This window comes from Amphiprion ocellaris, chromosome 22 (assembly GCF_022539595.1).
Source record: "Amphiprion ocellaris isolate individual 3 ecotype Okinawa chromosome 22, ASM2253959v1, whole genome shotgun sequence".
Taxonomy (NCBI): Eukaryota; Metazoa; Chordata; class Actinopteri; family Pomacentridae; genus Amphiprion; species Amphiprion ocellaris.
In genome coordinates, this window is record NC_072787.1 from 5382412 (window position 1) to 5397406 (window position 14995).

The window sequence follows — 14995 nt, forward strand, 5'->3', positions numbered from 1 at the left end:
AGAACAGTGTGCATATCTTACATTTGACAGGCGTAAACGTTTGTCATTGATTTTTTTTTTTTTATTGAATGTCCCCAATGCCACGTGTATTAAGGTTCTGCAGAATAGGTAAGCTGCTTTTTAATATCCTGTCTTATCCTGAATTTAGACAAAATCATGTCACCTTGTCTCGTGTTTACAGGTGTTTTGTGCTGAGCGTTGTGTTGTAACCCCATGATCTTATGTGTGTGCATTAACAAATCAGGAAGGAAAAAAGCGTTAAGGTCATGGAGGTTATCTGTTTTATATTTCATGCTCATGCTAAATTCATGGAACTTTACACAAAGGCCATGTTGTTAACTGTCTGAAACTAACTAAAGGTGGCATCAGATGGTAGCGCAGATAAATACAAGATGAGCTTTTGTTATTTTGCATGCCCCACACAACCTCTCTTGTGTTTCTCTCAATCCCCTCCATGATATCTCCCTCTTCTATTGACAGGGCTCAAGTGGTTTCCCTGGGTTCCCTGGTGCTAACGGTGAAAAAGGAGCCAGGGTAAGAAAACACACTCGCTGAGCACACACGGTGTTTGTGTATGAAAATCACCATGCCTTCATATCCCAGCACAAAAGAAAATTGATTCCTATTATAAAGGCATCTGTATGGTGACTTGGCACAAAAGATAACAACAGCGAAATCAATGTTGGGGAGAGAGCAAAAGATGTGGAAACAGTTGTGCTTTCATTAGGCGCGTCATCTCACTTCTAGACTTGCAAAAATCAAAAAATGCATTTTGGTTTTGCAAAATGCTGAGACATAGATTAAACTAAAGGTTTTGCTTTTACCATTTAAGTAGGCCGTAACAAAAATGCTTGATTCACCTTGATCCAACAATTGTTTCATTGAGGTTATGACAGCAAAAGTATCCGTTTCAAAAGATCTTAAAAGGAGAAATTGTTTCAAAGAAATAAGCTATTTCCTCTGTCAGATACATCACAATCATTTAATGAACACTTCAGAGTATTTTATTTAACTTAGCTGCCATGTGTGCCAATACTTTGTTCATCAAACTAAATAGTTCAGCTAGAAAACCATTTCACAGCTATTCTGCAGCTGTTTTCACTGCGTTTGTTGGCAGCCTGTTTCTTCTGCTGTGGTCAGCCAAACAGTGGAAGTAATCACTTAAGTACAAATTGTACCTATAAACACACAACTCCGACACTTTTAGTTTTCATTGTAACATAACCTGTTTGCTTTTTTATAGCAAAGTATTGATCATCGGTCAAACCTCACACATGCTTTTCAAGTTTCATAAACAGACTCATGCAAGTAAAATGAAAACATATTTAATTATACGAACTGCTGTTTAATTCATCTCTTAAAATGAAGGAACCAGAGGCTACTAATTTAGAACAGAGAAAAAATGAATTATGAGATGCTGGCTGGTTAAAGTGCTGTCAGTTGTGGAATAATGCCCCACTAGCAGTATAAGTGCCTAAAATGTTTTCCTTCTGGTTATCTAACAGGGCATTGCTGGCAAACCTGGTCCAAGAGGGCAGAGAGGTCCAACGGTATGTACAGTTCACTACATGATTTATATGAATAATGGACTGATTAAATATTGTCACATTATTTTAATAATCTCTCTAACCAAATTATGTACAGGGGAACTATCATTAATATTTCTCATCATTATAACTTCATACAGTATTAGTACTAGATTCTGTTCTGACTTTTGAGTGTTTCTCTCTTTAGGGTCCCCGCGGCGCTCGAGGAGCCAGAGGTCCAACAGGAAAACCTGGTCCCAAGGTACAGACACGATACCCATCACAATAAAACACAATACAGAGAGAGTTCAAGCCTTTTGCTATGTAGTTTCTCAAACAATACAACGTTTAAGGTAAAATAAATCTTGACCACCAAAATTATGACAGATTTCTAAATGAAGCTGCTTTCTACTGCTTGCATCCAGACCCATGCCAAAGACAGTGTGCATAGTGTCAAAATAAAGCTAAATATTAACTGATGGTGATTTGTGGTTGTGTGTTGCAGGGCACAGCAGGCAATGACGGTCCTCCAGGCCCACCTGGTGAGAGAGTAAGTCCATTACATGCTGCGTCTGGGATGCCTATTAGCTTATATGTTAATACAAACGAGGGTTAGATCTTTTCATCAGTTTTTCAATACTGTCCTCGCATTAAAAATGTGATTAGACCATTCAGCGTCATCTCCCTCCACTGTGATGATGGTAGACTCAGACATATTATTGCAAACTTTAAGGCACTTTAGTCAAGTGTTTAATCTAAAATTTAGACATCATTTGCCTGTCAAAGTGGATAAAAACCTTCAGGATTGTAAGCTCTAAGAAGAAGCAAACATGACCAGTATATATATTTTTTGTTCCTGCTAGGATTTTTAAAGAGAAATAAGATGTCAGTGTTTTACAAAGAGAGCAATTTTCCCAGAAAGAAGATGAGTAAATGTTAACTGGAAACAATTAAGAAGCAATCGACTCATTATTTTAAAGAGTCATTTAGAATCAACCTGTTTTGACAGAAGCCTTTTTATTTAACTTGTGTTTATGTACTCCATGCCATGAACATGAAAAGATTCTTTGTTCTATGAAGTTTTCCTTGTACCAAAACAAGTTAATAGGCTTAACGCTTAGGGCAACTTAGGCAGCACACCATAATGTTGTAATAACTTCCATGTTTCTGTCATTTGGGGTTTTGTTTTTACGCTGTGTTCCTCTTTCTACAAACGGCAACATTTCTGCTTTTCATATCACTTCTCATTGGTTCCTAGTCTTATAGTAAAGTACATTTTTGCTTTTGCAACATTTTAAAGTGCACCAGAAAACAAAATCTAGATTTTTAGCCTTAGGTATCTAACTCTGTAGGAAAGTTCACAATCTGAACAATACAAGTCCACGAATAACACTTCATTTCAAAATTTGTATTAGTTTTTGTTAGATTTCCAGTGGCACAATTTAATTTTGTTGTGTAACAATGGAATGGAAAACATTAGTTCGTTGATAGATAAATCCAAAAAGCCACAAAGAAGAAAGGCTTTAAATTTTACGTATGTTCTACAGTGGATTCCCTGTTTGAATTAGCTTTTACCTAACACTGCAGGGGGAGAAATTGTCTGTATTACAACTCTCTGTCAGATGAAGGCAACAACAAAAGTGTTGGAGTGTTACCAAGTTCTGTAAAGATACTTGTTTCTTTCAGCATGAGCTCCTTAATCAGGTCCACTGACACAGTTGTGCCTCATTAAAGTAGTTTCAATGTTTCCATTGACAAAGGCCAGTGTGAATCATGTCTTAATTTAACAAAGTTTAAGGTCACAACTTTTACTTGTAGTCACCCTTAAAGAAATAATATTTAGTTCTTGGGTTGCTCCTCCTAAATTTAGTTTATAATCTCTATAATATATTTTTGACCTAAAAACATCTTCAAACTAAAGCTTTTTCATTTTCAAATTGAATATCAGAGGTTAAGTTTAAAGAACATGCGTTCTCAACCAGATGTTGAGTATTGACTAAAATGCCTCTTGTCAGTTCTCCAGGGCTTTCTGCAGAAAGCAGTTTTCCAGAGCATTTTATAGCATATTGTTGACATTCAGCTATGAACCTTTGAACTGTGTGATTCTTAGTGATTGAAGTTCAGTTCTGAGGTTCGAAGTTGTAATATTTCAGCTGGTCAAACTATAATGTCATCAACTCTGTATTTCTAAAAGCTTCTGCAGCCCTTGTTAAGTTGCGTGGAAAAGATGTGAAAAAAATCCAGGGCAAGTTAACTCAAATCTGATGAATGATTGTGATTCAGAGATAAGCTTAGATCGTCAAGTCCACTTTGAAGTTTACACTAGATTGCAAAAGATTACATCTATTACATCTACATCAGAAATTTTATGTGTCATTTATATTTAATCCACCTAAACACAAACGCTTGTTACCTCAACAATATGCTTGCAGACTTGCAAAAAAATCTTCACATCATCAACATATTTTACTGTACACACTTCCACACACAACTCTTCAAAATGAGTATCTCTATCAGTTACACTCTGTAGGTTGTGAAGTGGCCTCTTTTTTTTTTTTATTTCAGACTCTCACCACATTTTTTATTCATTATTTGCTGATATGGGTCCTACTTTACTTTCCACTCTTCTTTTGTGTCATTTTTCACATGCAGCCTATATTTCTGCTGCTCTCACTGTATCAGTATACCGATCGAATATACAATGTATGCAATTTAGTACCGGAGTGCCTACATTTGCTGTAATACAAAGTTTGATCTTTATTAAAATTCAGTTTTCTGTTTCCAGACAGTAATATCACTACTAGTTTTGCTAACTGATCAACAGACTTAATGTTGTACAGTTTAGGAAACGATATGTTACCATATAATATAGTTTAATACTAGTATAATAATGTTGCCTTGTTTAATATTAGACAATAGGGAAAAAGAAATGATTGGACGATTACATGGAATTATATGGAATTATTACTATCATTTCTCTGTGATTTGACTGTTGGATTTAACAGGAATAATTGGATAGGAACTGACTTTCAAAATGAGTTGACCTTATTTTACCAAGCAGTTGTTCACTTACTTGTGATTTAGCTTCATAAGTATTTAATGCCAGGAATGTTCCCTTTCAAAAAATATTACCAGTCAAGCTGAGATAATAATGTGAGATATTTGGGCCACTATATTGTAGCAAATTAAAAGTCAGAGAGACCTTTTATTCACTACTTTTTGCTTTGGCTACAAAAGCATTTTTTATGCATTTTGGCTTTTAGGCCGGATAGATTTAATTTTCTGTCTCATGCTTCTTTGGAATTAGTCATGATGTTCATACGATGTTCTTCCAGCTTTAAAACTTGCTGTTTTGTTTTGGTTTTCCTTTGTGTAAAATGCAGTAAACTGGTTCAAAACTCTATTCTTTTTGTATCTCTAATCAATCAGATGGTCTGTTTGTTGATTGCAGGGACCGCAAGGACCTCAGGGACCAGTGGGCTTCCCTGGACCAAAGGGCCCCCCTGTAAGTATTTCCTCTCCCTGCAGGCACTATAGGCACCTGACAGCTCAGAGCAAAACTATACTAAGACCAGATGTTTGCAGGTACTTCTCAAGGTTCTTCTCCAACTCGTACTTCCTTTCCTCTCGCTCCTGTATCAATAGCAAATTAGCCTAGTTTGCAAACATAAGTCACAATTGATTCAATTTGAGGAATTCATGGGGTGCAGTAATACATAGCAATATCCCTAATTCTGTGCAGAGATCATTAGTCTAACTGTTATTGAAGCAGAACCCATTTTCTCACTCCCCAGTCTAGGCAGGAGACAAGTGGTAATTTCCACCTATTGATTCCAGTTAGATTCATAGCTGGCTCTTAGCCCTTAGCCAGTGATGTTGTTCCTTTCACCAAAAAAATAAAACCTGTTATTTTTTCATTAGTGTTCCAGTTCTCTAACTATGACTTTTCCTTGCTGAATATTATGTTTAGACGGTATATAGTGCTTGCAAAGCATTTGCTCAATAATAAAACATCAATACTTTGAAAAAGAAACTTTTTTTCAAGCAACAGGACAAATTTTGTAGTGTTGTTATTCACGTCAGATTTCTACCTAACAGGGACCACCTGGAAAGGATGGGCTGCCTGGACACCCTGGCCAGCGTGGAGAGACGGTGAGTCTTGAAGATGCAATATCCTGTCTGAGCTGTCAGTCAGCTGTGCAGCTCTGTTTAGGCTCAGCCTCTGGCTTCTTGCTTAGTTTTGGAACATAAGATCTCGCATCCAGCAGGAAAACTCAATGTGACAAGTGTTACACCTCTAAACAGAGGAAGAGGAAGCACTTTCAATTTTTCAAAATTTTAACAGTCTATTCTTCTTTTAATACAGCAAAAATTGTGTGTTAATGCTTGGTAATCTGTATATCCACTACTATTTAGGCACAAGTTGCCCATGAGACCTTTTTAGTTTTCATTCATTAAATTGCTTCTCAACTGCAAGACAGATCTGATCCTCCCAGTCAGTAAGCTGCACTTCAATTGAATCCCCCCTCCCCTCCTCTCCACATCTTATCTCTGTTGCTCTTATATACAGGGGATAGCAATCAGTGATAAAACATCTCCGTGGGATGCCAAATGGGCGGACATATCTCGTAAAGCAAAACTCTAAAGACAAAGCCCTTGTGAACATTGTCTGAGCCTATAGCCAGTTTCTTCTCCATTCACAATCACACACACACACACACACACACACACACACACACACACACACACACACACACACATGCATTCTGACTGAGTAAATCCAGATGGCTCAGATTCCTGTCTCATAGACTTGGACACTGGCAAGCTGGGGAGCCATCCCTCTCTGGCAGAGCTTCTCTCTTGTTGTTACTTTGGCATGTTTGCAAATATCCAATGAAAGGATGCTAAACTTAGATTGTCCTGCTGCAGTAAGGTATCCTTGTGCAGCACTGACTACAAAAACAAGAATAAGTGAGGGATAACTAAACCATATAAAATTTCTTGCATCACTGAGCAGCGGTTTATATAGTTTTTTATTTATTTTTAATGCAGACCTAATGAGTAATGGCTGTACTAAATCCTAACCATAGGTGCACTGATGCGTAGATAGAGTATCCCACGAGATGTAAGATTTACCTCACAACAACAAAAAAACAAATCAAAGTTAGATTTGATCACACCTTGTTGCAAATAACCTGCACTCAACTTCGATTCCCCAGTTCTTGGTATGCAACAGTGCACCTCAGTTTGACGAGGCTCAGAGGGCAATAAATTCTACTAAAAGCTTGACAGATCATCGTTTCTGTCATTAAAGCTTCCCTTTCCGCCTGCCTCTTTCCTATAGATAACATAATACAGCACACATGAGTGCCTCCCTGCCTTTGCTGAGATTCAAGCGACGATAGAGTCTTCATTAAGGTGTTTATGGCTGCAGATTTATGTGCTGACGAACAGGCTCCACAAGCATCCAATGTGAGAATGGATCACAGCAATAAAGATGCTTATAGGCACCCAGCCCCAGCAACACAAGTTGCATTTGAGGAAGTGCAAATAGAGATTTGAGCCAGTGTCTCTGAGTCAGGGCTGGTGCTGCAACAGTGCGACCTGAGGACTCCCGTTGAATAATACATCACCATAAATCACAACACATACTGATCAATAAGCCTGAAGTCATAAGTCAGACAGGATCGGCCTTTTAAGAGCTTAGATTAGAAACTTTTTCTTTCATGGTAAGTCGCAAATCAAATGAGTAACCATTTTAATAACTCAGTGAAAAGTTGTCATGGATGAAATTTGAACATTGAGGGATTCAAAGATGAAATGAAAGTATAAAAATTTCACACCCAGCACTCCGTTCCCGGAGTTGGACATGTTTGCTTCCATCTAATTACTCTTAGTAAATGTCAACTTAATAGAGTTTTACAATTTTCACTCATGCCATCCCATTCTAAAACAGGATGTCTGGAAGTACACCAGTATTTGGCAGCTCAGATAAAACTGGAAGACATATCCCAAGTAGATTAAGGGATCTGTGTTAAGGATATCAGTCATTCTTTAACTTTACACCCCTCCTGCATTAATTCACTTAATAGCTGACTTGTAAGCATCAATGTTAGGTTAATATTTGAGTTATATACTGTAGAGCATTTGGAGGAGGACTGAAGCCAATGCAGATTGGATTGTTCCTCTCCCGGAAGTCAGAACTTCTGATTTATACTGCACTGTTGGGACTCAATGCTCGGGATTTTGAACTTAAAACTTTTCTTGGCTTGTCCCGTTCTGCCTTTTAAATCTGGTTAAGCATGTCCATAGGGAGTACTGCAATGCAAATCAACATATCAGTACACACACTGAATGTAAACTTAATGCAACAAATTTACTACAACTAACTCGTCTGTAACCTCCCAGACAACACAGACCCTTACATTTAAAGCTGCATGCGGTAGTTGTGGAGCAGGTATCATACCAAGCTGAAGTTGGCTAATGTGATGGCTTGCATAGGTCTACATACACACTCAGTAGACAGAGAGCAACACTATCACCACAGTAGAGTCAGGATTCTTTAAAAGCTTGAAAATGTGGCAAACAAAGGTTTTCACTGAACTTTACACACCTCAAACCAATGATAAGAACAAGAATAAAATTCATTGGAATGTTTATGATAGTGTATTATAATATAATAGTTTGTCTCCCTCTGTTTTTTTCTTCTTTCTTTCTCTATCTTGTAATTTAACATCTCATTGGTAGTGAGATCTGTGTATGCAGCGTCTCAAAAAATTGTACATTCACCTGCAGTTATTAACTAGCCAGTGCTGTACTCTAATATAAACTATTCTTGATTGTGAATAGGACCTTAAAAGCCCTCGTTTCTACATCAGGAAAATGCCAAGCCAAAGCATAAATCCCTTCTTATCAGCTCAAGTGAAATCACTCGGGTTTGTTTACTTGGGTTTTAATAGATGAACTGTGTGTTTCCATTGTTATTGTAAACTGTTTAAATAAGGTTTTATATCTTTTTTCAGGGTTTCCAAGGAAAAACTGGTCCACCAGGCCCGGGAGGTGTTGTTGGGCCTCAGGTAAGAGAAACGTACTCTAAAGAAAAAATTTATTATTTATAAACAACAGCACAGCACTAGTAACATAGCCATCTGATAGATTACACAAAATGTATAAATTATGGAACGGTGAAGCTAGGAATGTCTCAGCAGTATTGTGAACCAAAATCCTAAATAATGGGTATCTTTTTAGAAAGAAAATGCTGTAGGCAACTAAAAAAATCTCAAGTTGGGGAATTTTATTTGTATAGCCCAGTACCACAAATCACAAATTGGCTTCAAGAAATTGTATATCATACAGTAGCTTCAATCCTTGGACTCTTGGAAGAAACTTGCGAAAGTGCAGCAGAGAAACATTACTTCATCAAGGTTGGAAAGAGCTTTGATGTTGAGTGTCCAGAAAAGAACTGCATAGTAAATTTACAATATAGGTGATTATGACAACAAAATGAACAACATTAATATTTTGGAACAAGGTTATTCTTTAGTTGGATTTTAAGCATGCAGTGACTTGTGGTTGCTGAAGTACTGGTGTCATTTTAAGGAACATTCAGTTAAAGATGCTGCACAAGTACAAATGTGATGACAAAAATGACCACAGCCAAAGTGGCGTAATGCAAAAGACAGTCAGACAATCAAAACACAAGAATGTGATACAATGCACAAAATGCACGGACCATATTAAAATAGTAATCATGTATTTGAGGATTTTTTTACTTTTAAAGCAAGCCAGCTCAGCTGAGGTCTTCTGAAACAGACCTTTAATTACTATTGAACATACTTTAATAAATGTGGCATTTCGTATTTTTTGCTGTGACAAACTTTAAATAATATTCAAATGTCTGATGACATTTTAGGGACCTACTGGAGAAACTGGTCCCGTTGGTGAGAGAGGCCACCCTGGACCTCCCGGCCCACCTGGAGAGCAGGGTCTTCCAGGTGCTGCTGGCAAGGAGGGAGCCAAGGTATGTGTCGAGTGTAATCTACTGTACGGGAGAAAATAGTTACAAAGTGTTCCTGTTCTTCTCAAAGAAATGCTGATTTGTTTTTGTGTAGCTAAAAAAATAGTATTGTAGAAATGGCCCCATAGCTCCCCCTGTCTTCTTTGGAGAGTAACAGATTTACACATTAACCTGTTTAAAAAAGTGGGTTCTGCTTTTCTCCTGCTCTGTATTAGCATTGCATTGGTTACACTGAAGAGAGGATGCCAGGAAGGTTGAGGGAAACATCCAGAGTATACACATGGACTGCAAATTGAACTTATGCAGTTGCAATTATCATACATGATTTGATTTTGCACATTGAGCCGGCTGCATTCACAAGCAGTTTCTTGAGGGCACGTCAAGCTAAACAGACTACTGGATTGCTTAAATAAGACTGTGAGAAAGCAGAAATAAGTCTGTAACAATAAATTCACCCAGAAGTACACCCCAGCCGTCGCCAGATTCTCCCCATTCCTCTGTACTGTAGAAGATTCCAGCAAGTGACTGCCCAAGATACAGTATCTGAGATTTGGGGAGTGTCTGGTTGCATTCTCTCCACAGCCCTCCCTGCCGGGCAATTGAGTGCCCATTAGGAGCAGACAGCAGCCATTTTGTAGAAGTATGTACTGCTCCAAACTAACCCCCTGAATCCTAGCACTACTCAGCATCTCCTCCTCCCCATCCCCTCCCTCAAACACCCCATGTCTTCTCCTTTCATTTTCTTCCTGTCTTCCCCAAACAGACAGTTTAATCAAGTCCATCGACTAACTCCAAAACCCTCCGCCACTCACAGCCCCACTTTCTTCCCCACTCTGCTCAGACCTGTGCATCAGTATTCCAGGGACACTTTTTGGAGGTCTTGGCAGCAGAGCCCAAATCCTCTTACACCTCTCAAGCCCACACCTCTGTGCCTCCCTGTTTGCAGATAAAGTCAGACTGCCAATGCAAAAGAGCAGAGAACAAAGCCAGAAATAACTTTTCCTGAAGTCAGATTTCCTTGTTTTAGAAATGTGGTGTATAAAATCCACCAGGAGGTAAATGAAGTTGCCCTACAATTATTAGTACTATTTCTTTCTTGTAGACAGAATACAAAAGAACTTTTAAAGTTAGTTGGTTGTCAATGTTGAGTGTTAGGACGGGTTAAGAGCTTGCATAAAGCTGCAGGATAACAGTTTTTTCTTACTCATTTCCCCCCCTGCTTCCTTGTAGCACACACTCCTTGCTACTTATTTCAATCAAAAAGAAATCCCTGTCTAAATGTTTTATTTGTTATGTCGTGTCACACCTGATTTGTTTGTTTATGTGAATGTCCTGCACTGTTCTTGCATCCCTGTATTGGCCTTACAGAGCCTGGATGACCATATGGCAAATCATAATATACAGTTTCACAAATTCCAAGCAGAATATATTTCAGAACATTCAATTTTCCAGACAGAACAGCTCTGTTATATTGAATACAGTGTCCTCCGTCTCTGCTTCAAGGCATCTTGAATGATTAAATCTCACCAGAACAAATGTCTTCAAAATAAAAACAAAGTCAACATGTTAGCATGAGACAACCAAAACAACAAAATATTCTTCAATTGGATCTTAACAAAGCAAAACACTGTACAAAGGGCAATGGAATACAAAATGAAATTACTTTTCAATAACAACAAGATCACAGCAACACATGAATATGGCTCTTGAAGAATACCTTTACATCTGCCTTTCTCACTTCTCAGTTAGTACTTAACTGAGCACACTGGGACCTTTGCTTCCTCTGACCTCCATAAATGTCATTTCATACATGTTTCTCTACAGTAATCATCGTTTATTTGAATGCAATTTTAACTTTTGGCTTCTTACAAATGTCCTAAATCTATTGACCTTTACAGATCTTTAATAATATGCGAGAGAGTGTTTGGATGTTGCACTGCAAGTTATTCCTATAAATGAAATTCAAATCAGAAATGGAAAATATTGCAGCAACTTTACTCGAACAAGAATAATATTTTACATGATCCTAGTTAAGGACCTTTTTGCTCAATTTTGCCACTGGCAACTGAACCATGTGGTTCCACAACCTCATAACCTCTCTGAGGCATTGTTTCCATCCCATATCCTCTTTAACGACTCGCTTACCAATAAACGTTTACAATTCAAGAAAGTACCTCATGGGTTAATTCTGGACTGCACTATTGTTTCCAACATTTGCAAAACCCCTCACTCCTGCAGCATGAAATGAAACAATGCCTACTGTTGAATTAGAATCTTTTGTAAAGGTTGAAGCCTCGTCTGGCAACAGCTTAATTGTATAATGATTTGTCCTTTTATCAGTACGTTGTTTAACATTATTATTTAACCTTTTCAGCAAAAATGTCTTCAATAATGTTTTCAAATTTCGTATTCTGACTACGTCAAAGACTCTGTAAAAGAAATACTGCACTGGTTTTGACTATAGTTGGTGCTTATTTATTGACTGTGGTGACAATGATGATAAATCCTCAGAAAACAATTATGCTTCAAATAAATTACAGCTAATGGCAGATTATCAATATGTATTCACTTGTTGTCTGGGGATTTTGCCTTGTCCTTGCTTAGTTGCAAACAGTGTAGTGGAGTTCTTTAGTTTAATGCATAAATACCTAAACTTATTACCTGCATGAACTCATTTCACCAGAGGGCTGAGAGAAGGAAGTTGTGAAGTAAAGTAGTTAAAGTAGTTCTGATTCTAAAGTTCTCATTTACAAGGGTCTAAGTGCAGTGCAGTTCTCAAATACAGGATTTTGCATTCATGTGCTTTGCATTTCCAAACCAATACCAACCCCATGCCAGACTTGATTCATCACTTCCAAGCTGTAAAATTACGTTAGAAGTTGTGCCTGTGGATAACTCAGTTTTAGATATAAATATAAGAAAAGTCATGTAGTAAGTTTAAGCTCTCAGTTTGCTGTTGCAAAGGCGGAATGTGTGGCTGACAGACTGAGCCTGTTTCACTATAAAGGTGTTTTGTGAATATTTAGCTTTGAGGCGGTTTATTAAAATATTTTTCTTTGGTTATTTTCATTCAAGACTAAGGCTGTATTTTGCTTGTATGTGTATCTTTTCTCTCCTTCAGTCAGACAACCTCTGGCTGGATGAAAACACCACTCTAATTTTCATACTATGACTAGCTGTTTTTTGCTTTTGTCTCTTATTAGCAATACTCTTATCCCATGTGTATCTTGTCTGCCTTAATTAGTCCTTGAAAGATGTTTTCTAGACTTGAATCTCAAAGTGGACCCTGTCTGAGAGTCTGGCTTGTTCCTCTGCAATCTAAATATTTTTAATGCACTTTAAATACAAACACTCATGAAACAAAGTAAAAACTATTTTTCAAAACATGAAAAGGCAGCTTTGTTAAATTTATTTCAGTTTTGCGGTTGTAATGGTTGTAATTGTAATTTTGATCCGCAATGTCTCATAAAACTGTCATTGTGTGTATAGGGAGATCCTGGACCCCAGGGATCCACTGGTAAAGACGGTCCTCCTGGCCTCCGTGGCTTCCCTGGAGAGAGAGGTCTACCTGGTGCCACGGTAAGAGCTCTATTCCACCTGCATCTATCCATCATAGTTTTCCTTTACACATGTTTGCTAGTAGAAAGTGACAGAACTTTGCTACATAACAAACGAAGCAGCTTCTATCTAGAGCTACTCACTTCATTAGAGACACCAGCCCTGGAATTCACTCCTAGCAATCAGTCCGCTGTGGAGGAAATCTGAAGCGACATCTTACAAATTAACAGGCGAGCCTCTGCATCGCTCCACCGCTACTGGCACCATTGTTTTAACCGCCGCAAAGATTCATGGGCTTCTATTACAGAATTTAGGAATTGTTGGTTGGGGATTCATTTGTAAAATCTTTACCCGCTTCTGCTCAAGGACTTGAATTGTTTTTCATATTTCAGTGCCAGGGTTTTTGGGGGGCAGCAAAGTTATTTGTTTGTTTCTGTATGCATTATTTACTTAATAAATTATTAAGTGAGAAATGTTAGCAATTAGGCCGGTGTGGCTGAGAATGGATGCACTGTAGGGAGAGGAAGTATTGTGCCTCCTCAATCCTCAAGGTCAATCAGATTCTTCAGGACAGCAACACCACTGATTGTTTTCTGCCACTGTAATTTACTCCAGCACACAGCCAGAGCCAGCAGAAACTCATTACCCATACTGCCATGTGCTCTTTTGTGGCCCACTGGGGAGCTGCACACACACACACACACACACACACACACACACACGTTTGACACTGACGAACATGCAAGAAAGCACACATGCATGCAGCGTATTATGCAAACCCCCTTGTGTGCAAAACGAAATTCACAAGCTTGCATATGAAGAACAAGATAGAGAAAATTGTATACACCCACATGCACGTGGAGTGTCGTTCTTTTGCAATCGTGTGTGGAAAAGAATCCCTCCACTCTCTAGTATCCACAAGAGCACATTTATGAACGGAGTGATGTCTTTTTTTAGACGCCTTATCTGTTGTGACTGAGTGATTTATTATGCATGTTGGGTTTTACCTCACATACTTTATTTTTAGCTTCTATTTCATGTTGAGAGAATATCAGAATAAAAATGTCAATAGGAATGGTATTTCTTGCGGCTGTGCTCGAAGGTTAAATGCGTTAAAAGCACGTTTCTAGTATCGTCTCGCTCAAGCGACAAACCACTAAATGAAGGCAGACAGTCTTGGCTGGATTGGCATATAATGATGCTGGTGTTGAAACAATGGGCTGTAAATTGTACACACCAACTGATGTAAAGTTCCAAAGAGTTTATCTGCTATGTCAGGTCGTTTCTCATGTGTTTTTCCCCTCTTTTCCTCAGGGCCCTGCAGGTCTAAAAGGAGGAGAGGGGCCCCAAGGTCCACCTGGTCCTGTTGTAAGTATGATTACCTCAGAATAAAACACGTTTGGGAAGGTAACTTGAAAGCAAAGTTTCTTTACTCTCTGTACTGGATGGTTTTATATTTTATTTGTTATTGCTTTTGATTAGTGTGAAGGCTTGTCCAATTTAATTCTTGTTCTATTGAGGCCAGCATATGGCAAATACCAGAGGCTGTTTCTGTCATTTAGAAAGGAAAATCTTTACTATTTACGCTGGCAGTTCTGTCAAGCTAATAAAAGAATGATACATTATTTTATTTGTTTCAACTGTCATTGCCCTGGGTTGAAGTTTGGTTACAACTGTTCTTTTTCACAAAGACACTGTTGCCCATTCAACAACGTATGAACACAGACACATTCTACTGATGTCCAGCATGCATAAGTTAAGTGCCTACCTGAAGTACATCACAGCTACAGAGAATAACAGAAGAACTGTAGCCACTGCGGCATTTATTGTAGACATGAGAGAAAATCAGATAAAGTAAGGGAATACAATTGCACTGAGTTAAGTAAATACATGA

General features: G+C 38.2%; 1 protein-coding gene across 8 annotated transcripts in view; it reads left to right on the plus strand.

The window, feature by feature from the left end:
- Nucleotides 1-14995, plus strand: part of col11a1a (collagen, type XI, alpha 1a) — an 83278-nt gene that overhangs the window by 42072 nt on the left and 26211 nt on the right. For all 8 annotated transcript variants that reach the window (XM_035952358.2, XM_023279230.3, XM_055007053.1 and 5 more), the window contains 10 exons: nt 481-534; nt 1506-1550; nt 1735-1788; nt 2032-2076; nt 4978-5031; nt 5625-5678; nt 8549-8602; nt 9439-9546; nt 13033-13122; nt 14416-14469. In XM_035952358.2, coding sequence (XP_035808251.2) covers nt 481-534; nt 1506-1550; nt 1735-1788; nt 2032-2076; nt 4978-5031; nt 5625-5678; nt 8549-8602; nt 9439-9546; nt 13033-13122; nt 14416-14469 — 612 coding nt within the window. The remainder of the gene's footprint in view (nt 1-480; nt 535-1505; nt 1551-1734; nt 1789-2031; nt 2077-4977; nt 5032-5624; nt 5679-8548; nt 8603-9438; nt 9547-13032; nt 13123-14415; nt 14470-14995) is intronic.